At 49.7% G+C, this 16,501-nt stretch overlaps 1 protein-coding gene across 1 annotated transcript; it reads left to right on the top strand.

Annotated features, from left to right (window-relative positions):
• Nucleotides 1-7,991: 7,991 nt before the first annotated feature.
• On the top strand, nucleotides 7,992-16,209 carry MED10 (mediator complex subunit 10). The gene is made up of 4 exons (XM_027520326.1): nucleotides 7,992-8,193; nucleotides 9,206-9,289; nucleotides 12,734-12,836; nucleotides 15,590-16,209. Exons 1-4 carry the CDS (start codon nucleotides 8,072-8,074, stop codon nucleotides 15,686-15,688), a joined length of 408 nt encoding a protein of 135 aa, XP_027376127.1. The 5' UTR covers nucleotides 7,992-8,071; the 3' UTR covers nucleotides 15,689-16,209.
• The last annotated feature ends 292 nt before the right edge of the window (nucleotides 16,210-16,501 follow it).

The following is a 16,501-nucleotide window of genomic DNA, read 5'->3' on the forward strand; positions in this document are numbered from 1 at the left end:
GCTGCAGCCCAAGTTGCTGGAGGATGAGTATTTTCAGACTACACGGTCTACTCCTCTGAGGCTCTCATGTTGTTGTTCAGGGAGGTGCACCTGCTTGCCTCCTCCAGCCCACCCACAGAACTGGGGTAACAGAGCAGAGCAAGGGTGTGTGGATGGCGTTACACAGAGAGTGTAAAAATCTACAGCAGATTATTAGTATTATAAGTAATTATATTAAATATATAATTAATATTATTATTAGTTATTATTAGTTAATATTAATAGTTAATGTTAACTGGAGAGTTAGTTCATGGTACAAGAAGAACAGCTTGACTTTGTGCATGTTTGGTAGAAGCTCACAGAAGGGGACCACGTTCGTCTGTCACATGCTGGGTGCCATGCTGGATGTTTTACGTGTTTATAGACATGACTTTGATTCTAGGAGGAGACCGCTGATGACCAAGGTAATTCTTACAGTCATGAAGCAAGGAAATATTAGGACTTTGTCCCTTGCTGGCCACACCTGAGCTCCATTTGTAGACAGTCAGGCAGACTCAAGGAATGCCATTTGGAATCATCTAGGGCCCAGGGCTGTGAGGAGTCATTTGCTGGAAAGTGTGAGGGTGTCGATGTCACATCTTGTCACTTGTGAATTATGCAGAACACGTGCAGCATTGTGTGTTCAGTCACTCAGTCATGTCCGACGCTTTGCGACCCCATGGACTGTAGCCCGCCAGGCTCCTCTGTCCATGGGATTCTCCAGGCAAGAACGCTGGAGTGGGTTGCCATTTCCTCCTCCAGGAGATCTTCCTGACCCAGGGATTGAATCTGTGACTTGCTTGTCTCCTGCATTGCAGGAGGATTCTTTACTGCTGAGCCACCAGGGAAGCCCCATATTCAGCATTGTTTATATTTAAAAAAAATGCTTTTTTCTTAGCTTAAGTTCAGGGGAGTCAGTATGTCTTGTTGCAGAAGTGCAAGTCCTCTAATCTATTTGTTGTGGGAAGAATATGACTCAGGATTCATTGTCACCTCTGCATCAACCACTTGTGTAGCCTTGGAAAGGGTGCTACCCTTCCAAGCTTCAGCTTCCTAACTGAAATTGGGGAGCAAATGTACCTCGCTTGGAGGGCTGCTTGAAAATTATACTTAACATATGTAAAACATCTAGTGTAATGCTTGTCTCTGAGCAGCCTGTCCGTGAACAGCCACAGTCACGATTGTGGTTTTGATTGTTACTTGACCTGATGTGGTGCCTGCAAAAAAGCAGCTCTCAGATCCCTAAGTGCAGTGGCCAGAATGGACCAGAGGCCCCAGTGCTTTGCCCAGAAACCTATTGCAGTTTTTGCTCCCAGGGACTGCTTCCAGCCAGTGACTTGGTGAGGCAGGAATACTAAGTCATGTTCGTCCTGAGAGATGTGGGACTCTGCTGGTGAGGGATTTAGGTTTGAAGACTCCATAGTGGTCTTCCCTAACTCTCCCTAGAACTGCCCTGCCGTCTAAGATGCTTCTAGCCTGCCAGCTCACCCTGTTCCTTCCTCTCTCCTCCCCTCACACCTTCCCTCCCTCCCTGCATCCTCCTTTCTCTCCTTTTCTTGGAATCAGAACTGCACGTGGGTCTGATGGTTCTCCCAGTCTTTTCTGATTCCTTCCCAATTTTCTTTTACCAATATTTCTTTTAAAAGTATCTTGGATACTCAATCCCATCTTGGAATCTGCTTCTCACAGGAGCCATACTAGCATAACTAAAGTCATTTTCCAGAAGGTTAGGAGGTTGACACTAGTTCTGGTGTCCCTTGTAACCAAAGTTGTGCAGACCTTGATCACAGCCCCTCTCAGCTTCTGTCTTCCAGACTGAAGGGTTTTGATATATTTTCCTTAGTCTTCTGACACAAGCTGCTTCTTGTTTGCTTATTTTGGGTGCTCTTTGCTGGCAGCGTCCCGGTTCTCTTTCTTGATTAGAACCAGAAGCAGGTGTTCTCCACCCATGGGCACAATGATTTTCTGCAAGGTAAGGATTTGCTTTCTGGATCGTCTCAATTAGAAGAGCTTACACCAAATGCATTTCTCTTCCTAGTGTTTAAGACAAACTTAGAGTTCTGCTGAATGTCCCCAGTTTTTACGCTAGGGTTTGAGATCTCAGGACTTAAGCAACGTACTGAAGGAGCTAACAGGGTGAAAACTGGCATGAAGTCTGAAAGGTTTATATTTCTGTGTTTGTGTGTATAACTGGCTAAAGAGTCAGATGTCTTAGCGTTTCCCTCTTTCCATAATGCTTCCCCTGTCTCCTCTTGAACCTGTGGCAAAACTCTTCATCAAAACTTAATGGTGAGTGTCAACTGCGTACTTCCATCCTCTGATTGGCTTGCATGAGAATCTGTAGGCGACAGCAGTGTAATCTTGTCACAGGTCCATCACAAAGAATTTCAGGTGGAACAACAGATGTTTCATGTCAAAGGAAGTGGAAGAGAAATCTTACTGCCTCTCAGTAATTACTAGTGTGAAACCAAGACACAATTTATTATTTTTACGGCACAAATCTCACACTTTCACTGGCATGTGACCCTAATAGAATAAATGGTAAATCTGATTTACTTGAACACTCACGTGTCAATGAGGTACTTATGGAAAAATTCTTTCAGCATCCTTCACCAGTTGGAATTATTCTGCTTCTCAGTTCTGTGTTTAAGGAAGCTTTTCTGGCTTCCATTTGACCATGTATGGTGCACATTATAGTAGCTTCCTCTTAGGGTTACGAAGAATAAATGAGATAATCCATATAAAGGGCTCAGCAAAATGCTAGATACTGGCCTCAGTGTGATCATGATCATCGTCATCATCACCATCACCATGATAGTCATTAAAGCAACAGAGCTGCAAATATTCCCTTCTGCTAGAACTGCTAATGTGGGGGAAAATCACAAAGAGGAAGGCAGAAACCAGCTGTTTTGCCCTCTTGGTAGAATAGCTGCAGTTTTTTTAAACTTAAGCTGAATCTGGTTCTCAGTATAAATGAGAATGTATGGCAAAAAATATTCCAAATGGCATCCCTAAAGGCCACGAGTGCTGATCAAGCAAGAAGAATGCAAATGGAAAAGAAAGAAAAAAAGAAAGAAAGAAAATGCCTCCAGATTCCAAGGTCACAAAGTATTAGAACCCTGGAAATTTCCACAGGGCAGACCATGCTGACCTCAGAGGGGGACGGAAGCAACACCCTCAGGTCAGCAGAGCCCCACCTGGTGTGCCTCTGAATCGCTGGGATTTCCCAGCCTAATTCTATTTGCTCTTGGAGCCTGGGGTGTTTACATCTTAAACCATTCCTTACAAACAAATCAACAATATTTACCATGCTCAATAAAAGGAAAGCAGCCACAGCTTAGCTGCTTCGAGAGGAAAAGCAAGAATTTTCCTGTTGGTCTCAGTGGACTTGAACGGCATTTGGTTTCATCAGAGAACAATAGTCAATGGAACAGTGAGTTAGGACAATGAGGAGATAAGTGATTTCGAGATTCTTGCAAACTCCGGCCCTCTCAGTGGATCTCAATGGCTCTTCTTGGGATGGTTTCAAAAGTCAGACTTGAAAACCTCCCATTCCTATTCTCAATCTCACCAATGGAAATGGGAGAAGAGAGGAAAGAGAACACTTTTGGGAACGAAAATGGGAGCTGATGGCTAATCACAGATCACAAGAATGTAAAGAGTGAGACCACAATTGTACTCATTGTGACCTGGCCTGAATTAAATGTCCTGCGAAGGCCATGGCACCCCACTCCAGTACTCTTGCCTAGAAAACCCCATGGATGGAGGAGCCTGGTGGGCTGCAGACCATGGGGTCGCGAAGAGTCGGACACGACTGAGCGACTTCCCTTTCACTTTTCACTTTCATGCATTGGAGAAGGAAATGGCAACCCACTCCAGTACTCCTGCCTGGAGAACCCCATGGATGGAGGAGCCTGGTGGGCTGCAGACCATGGGGTCTTGAAGAGTCAGACACGACTGAGTGACTTCACTTTCACTTTTCACTTTCATGCATTGGAGAAGGAAATGGCAACCCACTCCAGTGTTCTTGCCTGGAGAATCCCAGGGACGGGGGAGCCTGGTGGGCTGCCATCTATGGGGTCGCACAGAGTTGGACACGACTGAAGTGACTTAGCAGCAGCAGCAGTCACAATACACAGAATGAGTGATACATTCCTGAACAGAAGAGGTGGGTGTTACAGGTTCAACTGTGTCCCCTCCAAAAACACACATTGGAATTCTAACTCCCTGTCCCTAAGAATGTGACTGTTCTTGGAAATAGAGTCTTTGCAGATGTAACTGAGTTAAAATGAAGTCACTAAGGTGGGCGATAATCCCATACGGCTGATGTCCTTATAAAAAAGGGGAAATTTGGACAGAGACACGCACACAGGGAGAACGCTGTCAATGTGAAGGCAGAGAGCAGGTTGATGCATTTACAAGCTAAGGCGCAGGAAGGACTGCCAGCAAACCCCTGGAAGCTAGGAGAGAGGCTGGAGCAGATTGTCTCAGAAGGAATCGGCCCAGCGGACGCCTGGGTCTCAGGCTTTGGGGCTCCAGGCCTGTGAGACCACACATTTCTATCCTGTAAGTCCCCCGGTCTGTGGTATTTTGTTGCAGCAACCCTAGGGAACTGATACAATGGGCAACAGGATCCCAGACCAGCTGACTATGGGCAGAAGCAGCAGCTCAGAGCATCTCCAGGCAACCTTGTCCACGGCCACGGCTGCTCTTAGAGACTGGTCCATGATGGGCTAGGGATGCAAGTATAGAAGGCAGCAGCAACAACTTGCTCAGTTCAGTCGCTCAGTTTTGTCTGACTCTTTGCGACCCCATGGGCTGCAGCACGCCAGGCCTCCCTGTCCATCACCAACTCCCGGAGATTACTCAAACTCATGTCCATTGAGTCAGTGATGCCATCCAACCATCTCATCCTCTGTCGTCCCCTTCTCCCGCCTTCAATCTTTCCCAGCATCAGGGTCTTTTCCAGTGAGTCAGCTCTTTGCATCAGGTGGCCAAACAACTTGCTAAGTGCTGAAAAAAACAGAGGTGGGGGGAGCACAGATGGGGCTGTAAGTCTAAACCTCAGAAGTACCCATTTCTCTTAATTATATGGAGAGCAAATTGCCCCCAGGGTCTACTTGACAGAAAAGGATGGCTTCCTGGGGAGTTACATCCGTGGTGAAAAAGCAGGCATTTTGGTTCTGTCTGTTGCTTCCTTTGTTTTTTCCCCCGTGGCCTTCAAATAATCAAAAACTGTTCAGTGAGCTAGTTTGCATACATCTGGGACTCTGGAGGATGTCTAAGTTTGGATTCCTGTCCTCAGAATTCCTAAAACACAGCTGGGAAGCTAAGGTATAAGATACCTTGGGGTTTTAAAGATGAATGGGAAGTACACAGAGGTTCAGGGTCAAAAGAGGCAGACCATAGGGAGGACAGGAGTGACAGCCCAGTGCTGCTCTCTTGGCTGTTGAGTATTTCCAAAGGTCTATCATTAAGTCAAATGCCTTCTCTCAGGTTACAGTATCTACCCGCTATTAGGACCAGGAAGTCTCTATTAGTTTTCTCAGAGGTTTCTTTGTTAAAAAAAAAAACTAACCCATCAATCAAGACCCTGATGCTGGAAAAGACTGAAGGCAGGAGGAGAAGGAGACGACAGAGGATGAGATGGTTGGATGGTATCACCGATTCAACAGATATGAGTTTGAGTAAACTCCGGGAGATGGTGAAGCCTGGCGTGCTGCAGTGCACGGGGTCACAAAAAACCGAGCACAACCGAGCAACTGAACAACAGCAACAAGTCAAGTTGAATTTTATCGTGTCTGTTTAAAGAATCTATCTGAGAGGTTTCTCTGCTTTAATCCTCAATGGACTTAAATACATAAAAGATTTCATAATATTCACTATTCTTGAAGTCCTAGGAAGAGCCCAACAGATAATTTTTTCCCCAATGTGATGTGTGACAGACTGAATTTTCCAAAAATGGCTTAGAAAGATCTCGATTTCACTTGTTCTTCCAACAACCGGCTTCTCATTTCTTCCGTTGAGAGACCGGGGTTTTGTTCCTCCCTGGGAAGCCATCTGTGTGACAGCGACGGTGGGAGAGATGCTCGTGGACTCTGGAGGCAAGGCCATAAAAGGCAGTGCAGCTTCTACCCACTTCTCTTGAGCTATGTGCTCCTGGAACCCAGCCACCATGAAGCAATGATGCCCCTCTTCAGAGACTTATGCAGAGGTCTGTGGTTTCTAGCCTACGGTCTAGCTGGGCTCCCAGCTAACATCCATTATCAATGTGATGGCTATGGGAGTGAGCCATCTTGAAAGGAGATCCACCAGACCCAGCCAAGCCATCCAGCCAGTGTGACACGGAGCAGGGGGCAAGTTATGAATGTCATACACAGTCCACGTTTCAAATTTGTGAGCAAAATAGGGGCAGATAGTTGTTTCAAGTCACTAAATTTTGAGGAGGCTTGTTTATGTAGCAGTTGATAGTTCATACAGGATAATTGATTCAATTTACTAATATTTTGTGACTTTTACATCTGCTTTCATAAGTAAGATTGGCCCATATTTTCTACCTTTTTTTGGACTGTCCTTGTCTGCATTTCCTATCAAAGTTACATAACTCTTTAAAACTGAGCTGGAATGTATTTCTTCTTTTTCTAGTCTCTGAAAACATCTAAGATTGAAATTCTTTTCCTGATGGTTCAGTGGGTAAAGAATCTGCCTGCAATGCAGGAGACATAGATTCAATCCTGGGGTCAGGAAGATCCCCCAGAGGAGGAAATGGCAACCCATTCCATTATTCTTGCCTGGAGAGTCTCATGGACAGAGGAGCCTGGTGGGCTACAGTCCAGGGGGTTGCAAAGAGTCTGACCTGGCTGAATAGGAACACTATACATGATTTAAAAAAAAAAAAAAAAAGAACAAACTAGTGTTAAAAACAGTCAGAGTTTGATGTCTTTGGTTTCTTTGAGATTTTTGTCTCCTGGGCCAGTTTTTGGAAGGTTAGGGTCTATTCTGATTTGGGGTTTTTATTTTTAGGTTAACTTTTGGGAGTTTCCTAGAAAATTGTCCACATTCTTCAAGTTTTCAAAATATGAATACAGGTTTCAATGTTACTGATTTATGTTCCCTCATTCATCTATAATATTGTTTATTTTCTCTCTCTCTATTTTCCTGATGGACTTGCTGAAGTATGTCTATTTGACTCATCTTTTTAACAATCAGCTTTTCTTTACTGTTCATCTTCTAGCTTCTCATGAAAGCAGAGAGAAAACTAATGAAAGTTTTCAATTATTTACAAACAGTACCTTTAATTTGTATTATAGTCGGTAAAGAATATGTCTGCAATGCAGGAGGCCTGGGTTCGATCTCTGGGTTGGAAAGATCCCCTGGAGAAGGACATGGCAACCCACTCTAGTATTCTTGCCTGGAAAATCCCATGGACAGAGGAGCCTGGTGGGCTACAGTCCCAGGGGTCACAAGAGTCGGACATGACTTAGCGACTAAACCACCACCACCTGTAATTCGCATACTCAGGCAACAACAACAAAAAAAAGTCTTTTCATCGTGGAGTAAAGCTACTCTTTCCAAGTACGGCCCGCTGGGCTTCAGCTTTCTTGGCATTTTCTCTTCTAACAAACTTCAGGTAACGGTCAGGTTTCGTTTATCCCGATTTTACGGATGAGAACAAGAGGCTCAGAGGCTAGCGAACTTGCTCAGGGCCAGGGGAGACGGAGCGGGCACCCAGAGGTCTCCACCGCTGGCTCTGTGTGTCCCTCAGCCACGCCTGCAGGTCCTGAGGACCAACACGTGCAGCGCGCCGCTCACCTGGCGGGCTTAGGGATGCCGAGGCAGGACCGAGCTGACTCCGCCCCGCCCCGGTGGCCCCGCCTAACGCCCCTCCCCGCGACCTAACCACGCCCCATACCCCACCCCGGCGGCCCCTCCCCACCCCGGCGGCCCCGCCCCATCCGGCCCCCAGAGGAAGCGGAAGTGGTGGCGGGCCCGGACGGAAGCAGGAAGCGGTGGGGCAGGACGAGGGCCGCGGTGGTGTGCGGGCTGCGCGGCGATGGCGGAGAAGTTCGACCACCTGGAGGAGCACCTGGAGAAGTTCGTGGAGAACATCCGGCAGCTCGGCATTATCGTCAGCGACTTCCAGCCCAGCAGCCAGGCCGGGCTCAACCAGAAGCTGTGAGTGGCACATGGGGCGGTGTCTGCCTGGGCCGGGGTGGGAAGCCGGGTCCGGCCGCGAGCCTCTGCCTGGCCCCTACTCTTGCTCGGGGGCCTGTCCCTCCTGGTCCAGGCTGTGCGCAGGGGTGCTCGCGGCTGCCTCCTTCCCGTTTTGCCCTGACTGGGACCTTCCCTTCAGGCCCCATTTGGAGAAGTCATTAGGGCCAGATAACAGTTTACCGTTTCTGGAGGAATCGCATGACGGTGGGTGCTGGGGGGCTGAGAGGGGCCACGGAACGCTTATGAAATAGTTTTTCTGGCAACAGCCTTGTGCAGGCCCTGGTGCTAGGCCCCTGGGATGGACCAAAGGCGGAGTCAAATGCTGTGGATAAGGGCTTGCAGCTTTACGGAGGTTCAAATATAACAGCCGTGTTTGCAACCCCACCTTCATACGCAGGCTGTGGGACCAGCCCGGTGTTCTAGGAGGACTCCCAAGCCGAACTGAAATTAAACTAGGCCTGGTGGCTTTCTTCCCCAGACTCTGAGGCTGGACTCTTGAAGGCCAGTCCACTGCGCGCCCCTCCCGCCACCTCCCTTGTTGTCTCAAAGGGTACACAAAATCTCAGAGGCTCCCGCCCTTATTCCTGTTGGTTTGTGACCCCTCAGTATTGGTAATTCCTTGTTCAAAAAGAAAACCAAGGGATATGTGAGCATATTGTGTAACTCCAGAGCTTTCCGGGGAATCCTGAGCTAACCGAAGAGCTGAGAGCTGCGTGTCACCTGTTCCTGGGTAAGGAACAGGCCTCTAGAGCCCTCCTCGGCTGGGTGTGGGTGCTGCCCAGTGTGCTCATCTAAACTAACCTGCTGCTGCTGCTGCTAAGTCGCTTCAGTCGTGTCCGGCTCCGTGCGACCCCATAGACGGCAGCCCACCAGGCTCCCCCTTCCCTGGGATTCTCCAGGCAAGAGTACTGGAGTGGGGTGCCATTGCCTTCTCCAAAACTAACCTAATGTTCTCTTATCGCTTCTCCCCCAGGAATTTTATTGTTACTGGCTTACAGGATATTGATAAATGCAGACAGCAGCTTCATGATATCACGGTCCCTTTAGAAGTATTTGAGTAAGTACCGTACTTGATATTCTGGTTCTTGTTTGGTTTTCCTGTAATGATTTCCTTATCATAGGGCTTTTCTGGTGGCTCAGATGGTAAGGAATTTGCCTGTGATGGAGACCTGGATTCAGTTCTTGACTCGGGAACATCCCCTGAAGAAGGGAATGGCAATCCACTCCAGTATTCTTGCCTGGAGAATTCCACAGACAGAGGAGCCTGGTGGGCTACAGTCCATGTGGTCACAAAGAGTCAGACACAACAACTAACACTTTTCCTTGACCACCAGTGTTTAAGTGTCTGCTGTGTGGCACGGACGGTCTGGGTGCTGGGCATATTCGAGGGAAAAAAGCAGATAAAAATACCTGCCTTCATGGAGCTTCAGGGAGTCCCTGGTGGCTCAGATGGTAAAGAGTCTGCCTGTAATGCAGGAGACCTGGGTTTGATCCCTGAGTCAGGAAGATCCCTTGGAGAAGGAAATGGCAGCCCAGTCCAGTATTCTTGCCTGGAAAATCCCATGGACGGAGGAGCCTGGCCAGCTACAGTCCATGGGTCTCAAAGAGTCGGACACGACTGAGTGACTTCACTTTCACTTTCATGGAGCTTATGTTCTAATGGAACTAAACAATTAAAAAAAAAAAGATCTCAGTATAGTATTGTTGAAAAAGAGTTACAGGTGAATAATGGCTCTTGAAATATTTGAAAGACATCATAGGCTCTCAAGATCCTACTTAGCTGAAAGGTCAGCCCCATGACTTCCTGACTTCTTTTTTTTTTTTTTTTTCTTGAGAAGGAGAAAGTCTTATGTGGCTATATTATAAATTAAAAAAACAAAAACAAAAACTTAAAGGTAGAAACAACCCAAGAAGTACGAATTTGGTGTCTCCCAGACTGCCCTGGCAGTAATAGTTCTAGGAGATGATAATATGTGCTTCATTGGGGGGGGGGAAGTTCTTCCGAGAGGAATGTTTGGGAAGGATGTTTACTGTTTCCTGCGAGAGAGTCAGCTGCACCCGGGTATAGTCATGGCCTGGAGAGCGCCTCTGGGAAATGAACTCCTTTAGGTTTTATTAATCCAGGTTTTAGCGCCCTGATTTCACAGGTGAAAGAACTGATAGGTAACTGCACTGTCTTGCTAGCTAGTCAGTGTCGGAGCTGGGGCTAAAATTCTAGGCTTGTTAAAATTTTACTCTATTGAATATTGAAGTATAGTTGATTTACAGTGTTTTAATTTCTGCTCTGTAGCAAAGTGGTTTAGTTACATATGTATTTTTCTCGTGTTCTTTTCCATTATGATTTCTCATGGGTGCTGCGTGTGCTTCCCTGTGCTGTACAGTAGGATCTTGCTGTGTGGGTAGGATCCTATACAGACTGGTGCGCCTCTGCTGATGCCAAGCTCCCGTCCCTCCCTTGCCCACCCTCTTCCCCCTTGGCAGCCACAAGGCTGTTTCTACATCGTGAGTCTGTCTCTGATTCGGAGGCATGTTCGTTTGTGCCGGGTCTTGGATCCCATGTGTAGGTGACAGCATGTCACGTCTGCCTCTGCCTGTGTGACGTCACTTGGTGTTAGGTGACAGCATGTCACGTCTGCCTCTGCCTGTGTGACGTCACTTGGTGTTAGGTGACAGCATGTCGCGTCTGCCTCTGCCTTTCTGACGTCACTTGGTGTAGGTGACAGCATGTCCGTCTGCCTCTGCCTGTGTGACGTCACTTGCTGTGATGCTCTCTAGGTCCATCCGTGTTGCTGCAAGTGGCGTTGTTTCCTTCCTTTTTAAAGGCAGAGGAGTGTTTAACTGCGTGTGTGTGCACCACATCTTCTTTACCCGTTGATCTGTGTTGTCTCCACGTCTGGGCTGGTGTAGACAGTGCTGCTGTGAACTGTGATACGTGGCCGCATGTGTCTTTGTGAATTTTAGTTTTGTCTGGATATATGCCCAGGAGTGGGATTCCTGGATTATGTGGCAACTCTGTTTTTAGTTTAAAAATCCTGGACTTGTGTTGTCTTTGACCAGGGCCAGTTCTCTGGGCTAAGCAGCCTTACTCCCAGAGCTGGCTTGGAACAGCAAGAGAAATCTGGGGCTTTCTCCAGTAAAACTGCAGATGTGAATCACTGGAGCTCCGTGCACAGTAGAGGGAAGAGTTCTCATTGTACGTCCCCAAGTGTCAGAGATGGACGTCCTAGTCACAGCGCAGCTCAGCAGCGGTGCGCCAGTGAGGGCGCACAGGCTGCGCTTCTCAGGGTCTCAGCTCTGTCCTGTCCTGCAGGCCGAGGGGCGCGCTGCCCAGGGGCGAGCTGCCCAGGGGCGCGCGTTACAGCTCCAGACTCCTGTGGGTGAGGCGCGGGAAGGTGGAGCCCGATTCCCCTTTCCGGAAGAGTCCTCATCAGAGCCGTCCTGGCCCTCAGTGTGTGGGATGAATAGATTGACAGATGCTTAGGAAAGGATCAGTAGACGTGTATACACTGCTATATTTAAAATGGAAAACCAGCAAGGATCTACTGTACAGCACAGGAACTCTGACAGTGTTATGTGGCAGCCTGTCTGGGAGGGGAATTTGCGGAGAATGGATACACGTATCTGTACGGCTGAGTCCCTTTGCTCTCTGTCTGGAAACTACCAATGTTGTTAATTGGCTACGTGGTGGTGGTTTATTCACTAAGTCGGGTCCAACTCTTGCGGCCCTGTAGACTGTAGCCCGCCAGGCTCCTCTGTGCCTGGGGATTCTCCAGGCAAGAATACTGGCGTGGGTTGGCATTCCCTTCTCCAGGGGATCTTCCCATCCCAGGGATTGAACCCAGGTCTCCTGCATTGCAGGCAAATTCTTTACCATCTGAGCCACCAGGGAAGCTCATACCCCATACTGCTCATACCCCACTGGCTATACCCCAGTACAAAATAAAAGGTTAAAAAAGAAAGTAGTACATCAGCCCCGTCTCTCCCCAGTCTGTGACCTGATCTCAGGACGGGCAGGGCCTGCTCTCCTGCTCGGGGCTCTCCCCTCTTGCGTCCCCTCCAGGACTGGGTGCACCCGGAGTGTGGCTGCTTCTCGGCAGGCTCCCTGTGTTGCCCAGGCCCGAGGCTCCGGCTCACACTTGGTTCTCTCTTGTGAAGAGCTGCCTGACCTTACAGGCTGTTGTGAGGATGGAAAGGTGGTGAAACCTTTTGAAAAACACAAATGCTGAGACATGTGTGAACTGGCGTGGCCGTGGAGCTTGCTTGGGTTATAAGTGACCATCACTTGACTTCATGAGTTATTCATACAATTAGAAGTAACGTGAGTGCGAGTGACCCCTACGTGTGTAGCGAAGGAACCCTCACTCAGCCGGTTCCTGGACGCAGTTCCCTCTAAACAGGGCCGTGTGAGCTTACAAGCTCTGCCGTTCTTTTCCCCCGTAAGCAAACTGTGAGAGGAGGTGTCAGGCGTGAGGATGCTAACGGCGATGTTTCCTGTTTCCAGGTACATAGATCAAGGGCGAAACCCCCAGCTCTACACCAAAGAGTGCCTGGAGAGGGCTCTGGCGAAGAACGAGCAAGTTAAAGGCAAGATTGACACAATGAAGGTGAGCTGCTTATAAACGGAAGGATGTCAGAGCAGCGGGCAGTGCTCACAAAGCCCGTTAGGCGATTGACACAATGAAGGTGAGCTGCTTATAAATGGAAGGCGTGTCAGAGCGGCAGGCAGTGCTCACAAAGCCCGTTAGGCGATTGACTCAATGAAGGTGAGCTGCTTATAAACGGAAGGCATGTCAGAGCGGCAGGCAGTGCTCACAAAGCCCATTAGGCGATTGACACATGAAGGTGAGCTGCTTATAAACGGAAGGCGTGTCAGAGCAGCGGGCAGTGCTCACAAAGCCCGTTAGGCTGATGGCTCGGTGAGGCATCCGCTGTTTGACCGCCTTACACAGTTGGCGACTTCTGAGTTGTGTAGCAGGTTGTTGCTCAGTCGTCGTTTAGTCACTAAGTCAAGTCTCACTCTTTGCGACCCTGTGGACCGCAGCATGCCAGGCTTCCCTGTCCTCCGCTCTCTCCCTGAGTTTGCTCAGACTCCTTGTCCATTGAGTTGGTGATGCCATCCAACCATCTCATCCTCTGCTGCTTTCTTCTCCTTTTGCCCTTCATCTTTCCCAGCATCAGGGTCTTTTCCAGTGAGTTGGCTCTTCATCTCAGGTGGCCAAAGGATTGGAGTTTCAGCTTCAGCATCAGTCCTTCCAGTGGATATTCAGGGCTGATTTCCTTCAGGACTGACTGGTTAGATCTCCTTGCAGTCCAAGGGACTCTCGAGAGTCTTCTCCAACAACCACAGTTCAAAAGCATCAGTTCTCCAGCGCTCAGCTTTCTTTATGGTCCAACTTCCACATCTGTACACGACTACTGGAAAAACCATAAGCTTTGACTATATATGGACCTTTGTAGGCAAAGTGATGTCTCTGCTTTTTGATTTGCCGTCTAGGTTTGTCAGAGCCTCCTTCCAAGGAAATAGGTAATAAAATTAAATACCTTGGAGACGTGTCATAGCATAAAAAAATGAAACCATGTGGCAGTCTTTCAGGAAAGTCCCAGGTAATTTTTGTAGTGTTAGCTGTCGCTGACTTCACTGTGCTGTTTTCATTTGTAAGGTTTTAGCGTCTGCAGCATGCACGGGATGCTCTCTGCATCCCTCGGTCAGGCCCGTCCCTGCCACTGCAGGTCGTGGGCCTGGAGGCTTCTGTACTTTCCTCCTCTCTTCCTCGGGGATCCTCGCCAGCAGCCAGCTCACGCCCCCTGTACCCGATTCCCTGTTCTCCACGGAGGCCCTGCTCTTTCCACGACTCTTGGTGTTGATGAAGTCCAGAAAGCTTGGCATCTTGAGCATGATACCTGGAATTGTTTCCTTACACTGAGTTGCCCATGATTCAGATTGTGGGGCGGGTATTGCCACCCCTTCCCATTGGCCTCCGACGGGGAACCCCCCTGCCTCCACCCTGGTCTTCCTTCTGGCCGGCCTGGCAGACCTTGAGCCCCTCATCCCTGGCCACTCCCCTGCCATCTCTGCTGGGACCCCCGCACGTCCTCTGTGCCCTGCCCACTCTCCAGGGTCAGCATCTCTGCCCCTTTGAGAGGCCTTGCGGGCCAGCCTTCTCTCCATCCCTGCCCCGTGTCCCCCGCGGCCCGAGCCCCAGGAGACCAGGAGCACGAGGTGTGTGTTGCCGCTGCTCCCCGGGTGCAGCGTGCCGCATGGTGTCTGGCGTGCTGCGGGATGGCTGCCTGGGGACCGCAGTGACGGCCGTCCTGTGCTCAGGGAAGGGGCCCTGCCCCAGGCATGCTTGTGCCGTGTTGGCTCGTGTGGCGCCCACGGCCTCCCTTCTGCTTTGTCAGCCGGAGCCCCAGCTGCTCTTGAACTGGGCGTCATCCCCGTGAGCTGGGGTGGTTTCGACCGCGTGTGGCTGAGCTGTGTCGTCCAGCAGGGGCCGCCACTCAGGAGCAGGGTCACGGCCCCTGGGGGGTGCGCTCCCGGGTCCCTGCACTCCCGTCCTCCCCGCCGTTGGGAAGGTTGCCCACCCGCCCGCCGGCAGTGACGCTAGTGGCTGTCCGTGCAGTTTGCATTCCTTTCTCTGCCTCTTGGTGTCATTTCCTGTCACCGTGAACACCTCACGGGACAGCTCGTGTGCCCGGTGGGCCGTGTGCTGAAGCCTGCTCGAGCTCTGTCTTCCTGGAGTGTTGGTGTGCAGCCTCCTTTGAGGATGTCTTCCTGTTTTCACCTAAGGGCGGTCTCTTGTTTATCCCTGCGGTACGGCTTTACTGTACAACTCGTTAGAAAAGGCTTTGAGATGCTGGCCGGTACTAGCTGCATCTGAGGTCGGATTAAGACAAATACGCTGATAGCAAGGCTCAAGGAGCCCCAGCATTTGGGGAAGACTGGTTTCTGGGTTCTCCGAAAGCCTCGCTCAGGCTGTGCGCACACAGTGGCCTGGATGTGGTTTGAGTTAATAAGTGCCCAGTTAAATATTCCACGATGATTCCTGTGCTGTGTGTCACGTGCAGAAACCCTCTCTGCCCGTGCAGCTGGCTCTTTGTCGGCAGAGGCAGGAGCAAAGAAATGGCGTTTGAGTGAAGCTTACCTTCCAGGCAGCTCTGCTGTACCCAAGCTGCCGTACCCGCCGCGGTCTCGGGCAGTCACCCGCTGCCGTGGGCCCAGGGTCACCTCCGGGGCTGAGCACACAGCACCATGAGGGCACGGTGTCTCCTGAGCTCGGGGCTCAGTGGGCTTCTGCTTTAACTCGGGTGGTGGGTCCCCAGCAAAAGCATGCTGACCGTGTATGTTTTTCCTCCTTAGAAATTTAAAAGCCTGTTGATTCAAGAACTTTCTAAAGTATTTCCAGAAGACATGGCTAAGTACCGAAGCATCCGAGGGGAGGACCACCCTCCCTCCTAACCACACCCGCCCTCTGTCTGAAGACCCTCCTCGTCCTGCAGAGTTGGTCGTGGCCCTTAGGCCGCTGTGACTGAGCGCATCGTCCGTCCCCTTGTCCCCGTTGCGGGCCTCTGGGGATGGGGCCTGCGGGCGTGTGGGCAGTGCCCCCAGCCTGCCCTCCCCGGCGCTCCGTGTGGTCCTCACCCCTCAGACGGCTGGTGATCACACAGCTTTGAGCGCGAGGCATCTGCGTCTCCACGGCCAAGCAGCCTTGGAAATAATGTGACAGGTAAACCAAATGTTTTTAAAACCCGCGCTGACAGTTTTCTTGTAATGTACTCTTTCTGTTCCTTTTTTTTTTTTAATGTCAAAACTGAAAAAAAAAAATGGGAAAAATTGGTTTAATACGAGAAGTACTTTAAGTTGGTTTTAAGTACTTTAAATTGTATATTTTTGAGTGTGGTGCATAAAGAATGCATTCATTGGAACTGTGTTTCCAAGGACTTCAGTTTGTCTAACGTAATAAAGTCTTTAAATACTTACTTGCTCCATGGAATCGTTTCTATAACATTTTTATAATTTAGTACTGTGTGTCTTGTAAACCATGATCACTTCGCTCAAGTGTGAGGAATATTGGTAAAATGTGTCCTGTGGGCATTGGAACAGGAGAAGCAAAAGCAGAAGGCAGAACTTGATGCCCCGAAGCCTGTCTCACAGGGGGCCTCGCGGCTGTAGTGACCACAGTTCAGGAGCGTTCCTCCCCCGCCGCCGCGGGGTCCCGTGTGTCAGCCTGGGGGGCTGCATGGGGTTACTGTGCCCTCTGACCTGCAGGGC

Source organism: Bos indicus x Bos taurus, chromosome 20, assembly GCF_003369695.1.
Source record: "Bos indicus x Bos taurus breed Angus x Brahman F1 hybrid chromosome 20, Bos_hybrid_MaternalHap_v2.0, whole genome shotgun sequence".
NCBI classification, from domain to species: Eukaryota; Metazoa; Chordata; class Mammalia; order Artiodactyla; family Bovidae; genus Bos; species Bos indicus x Bos taurus.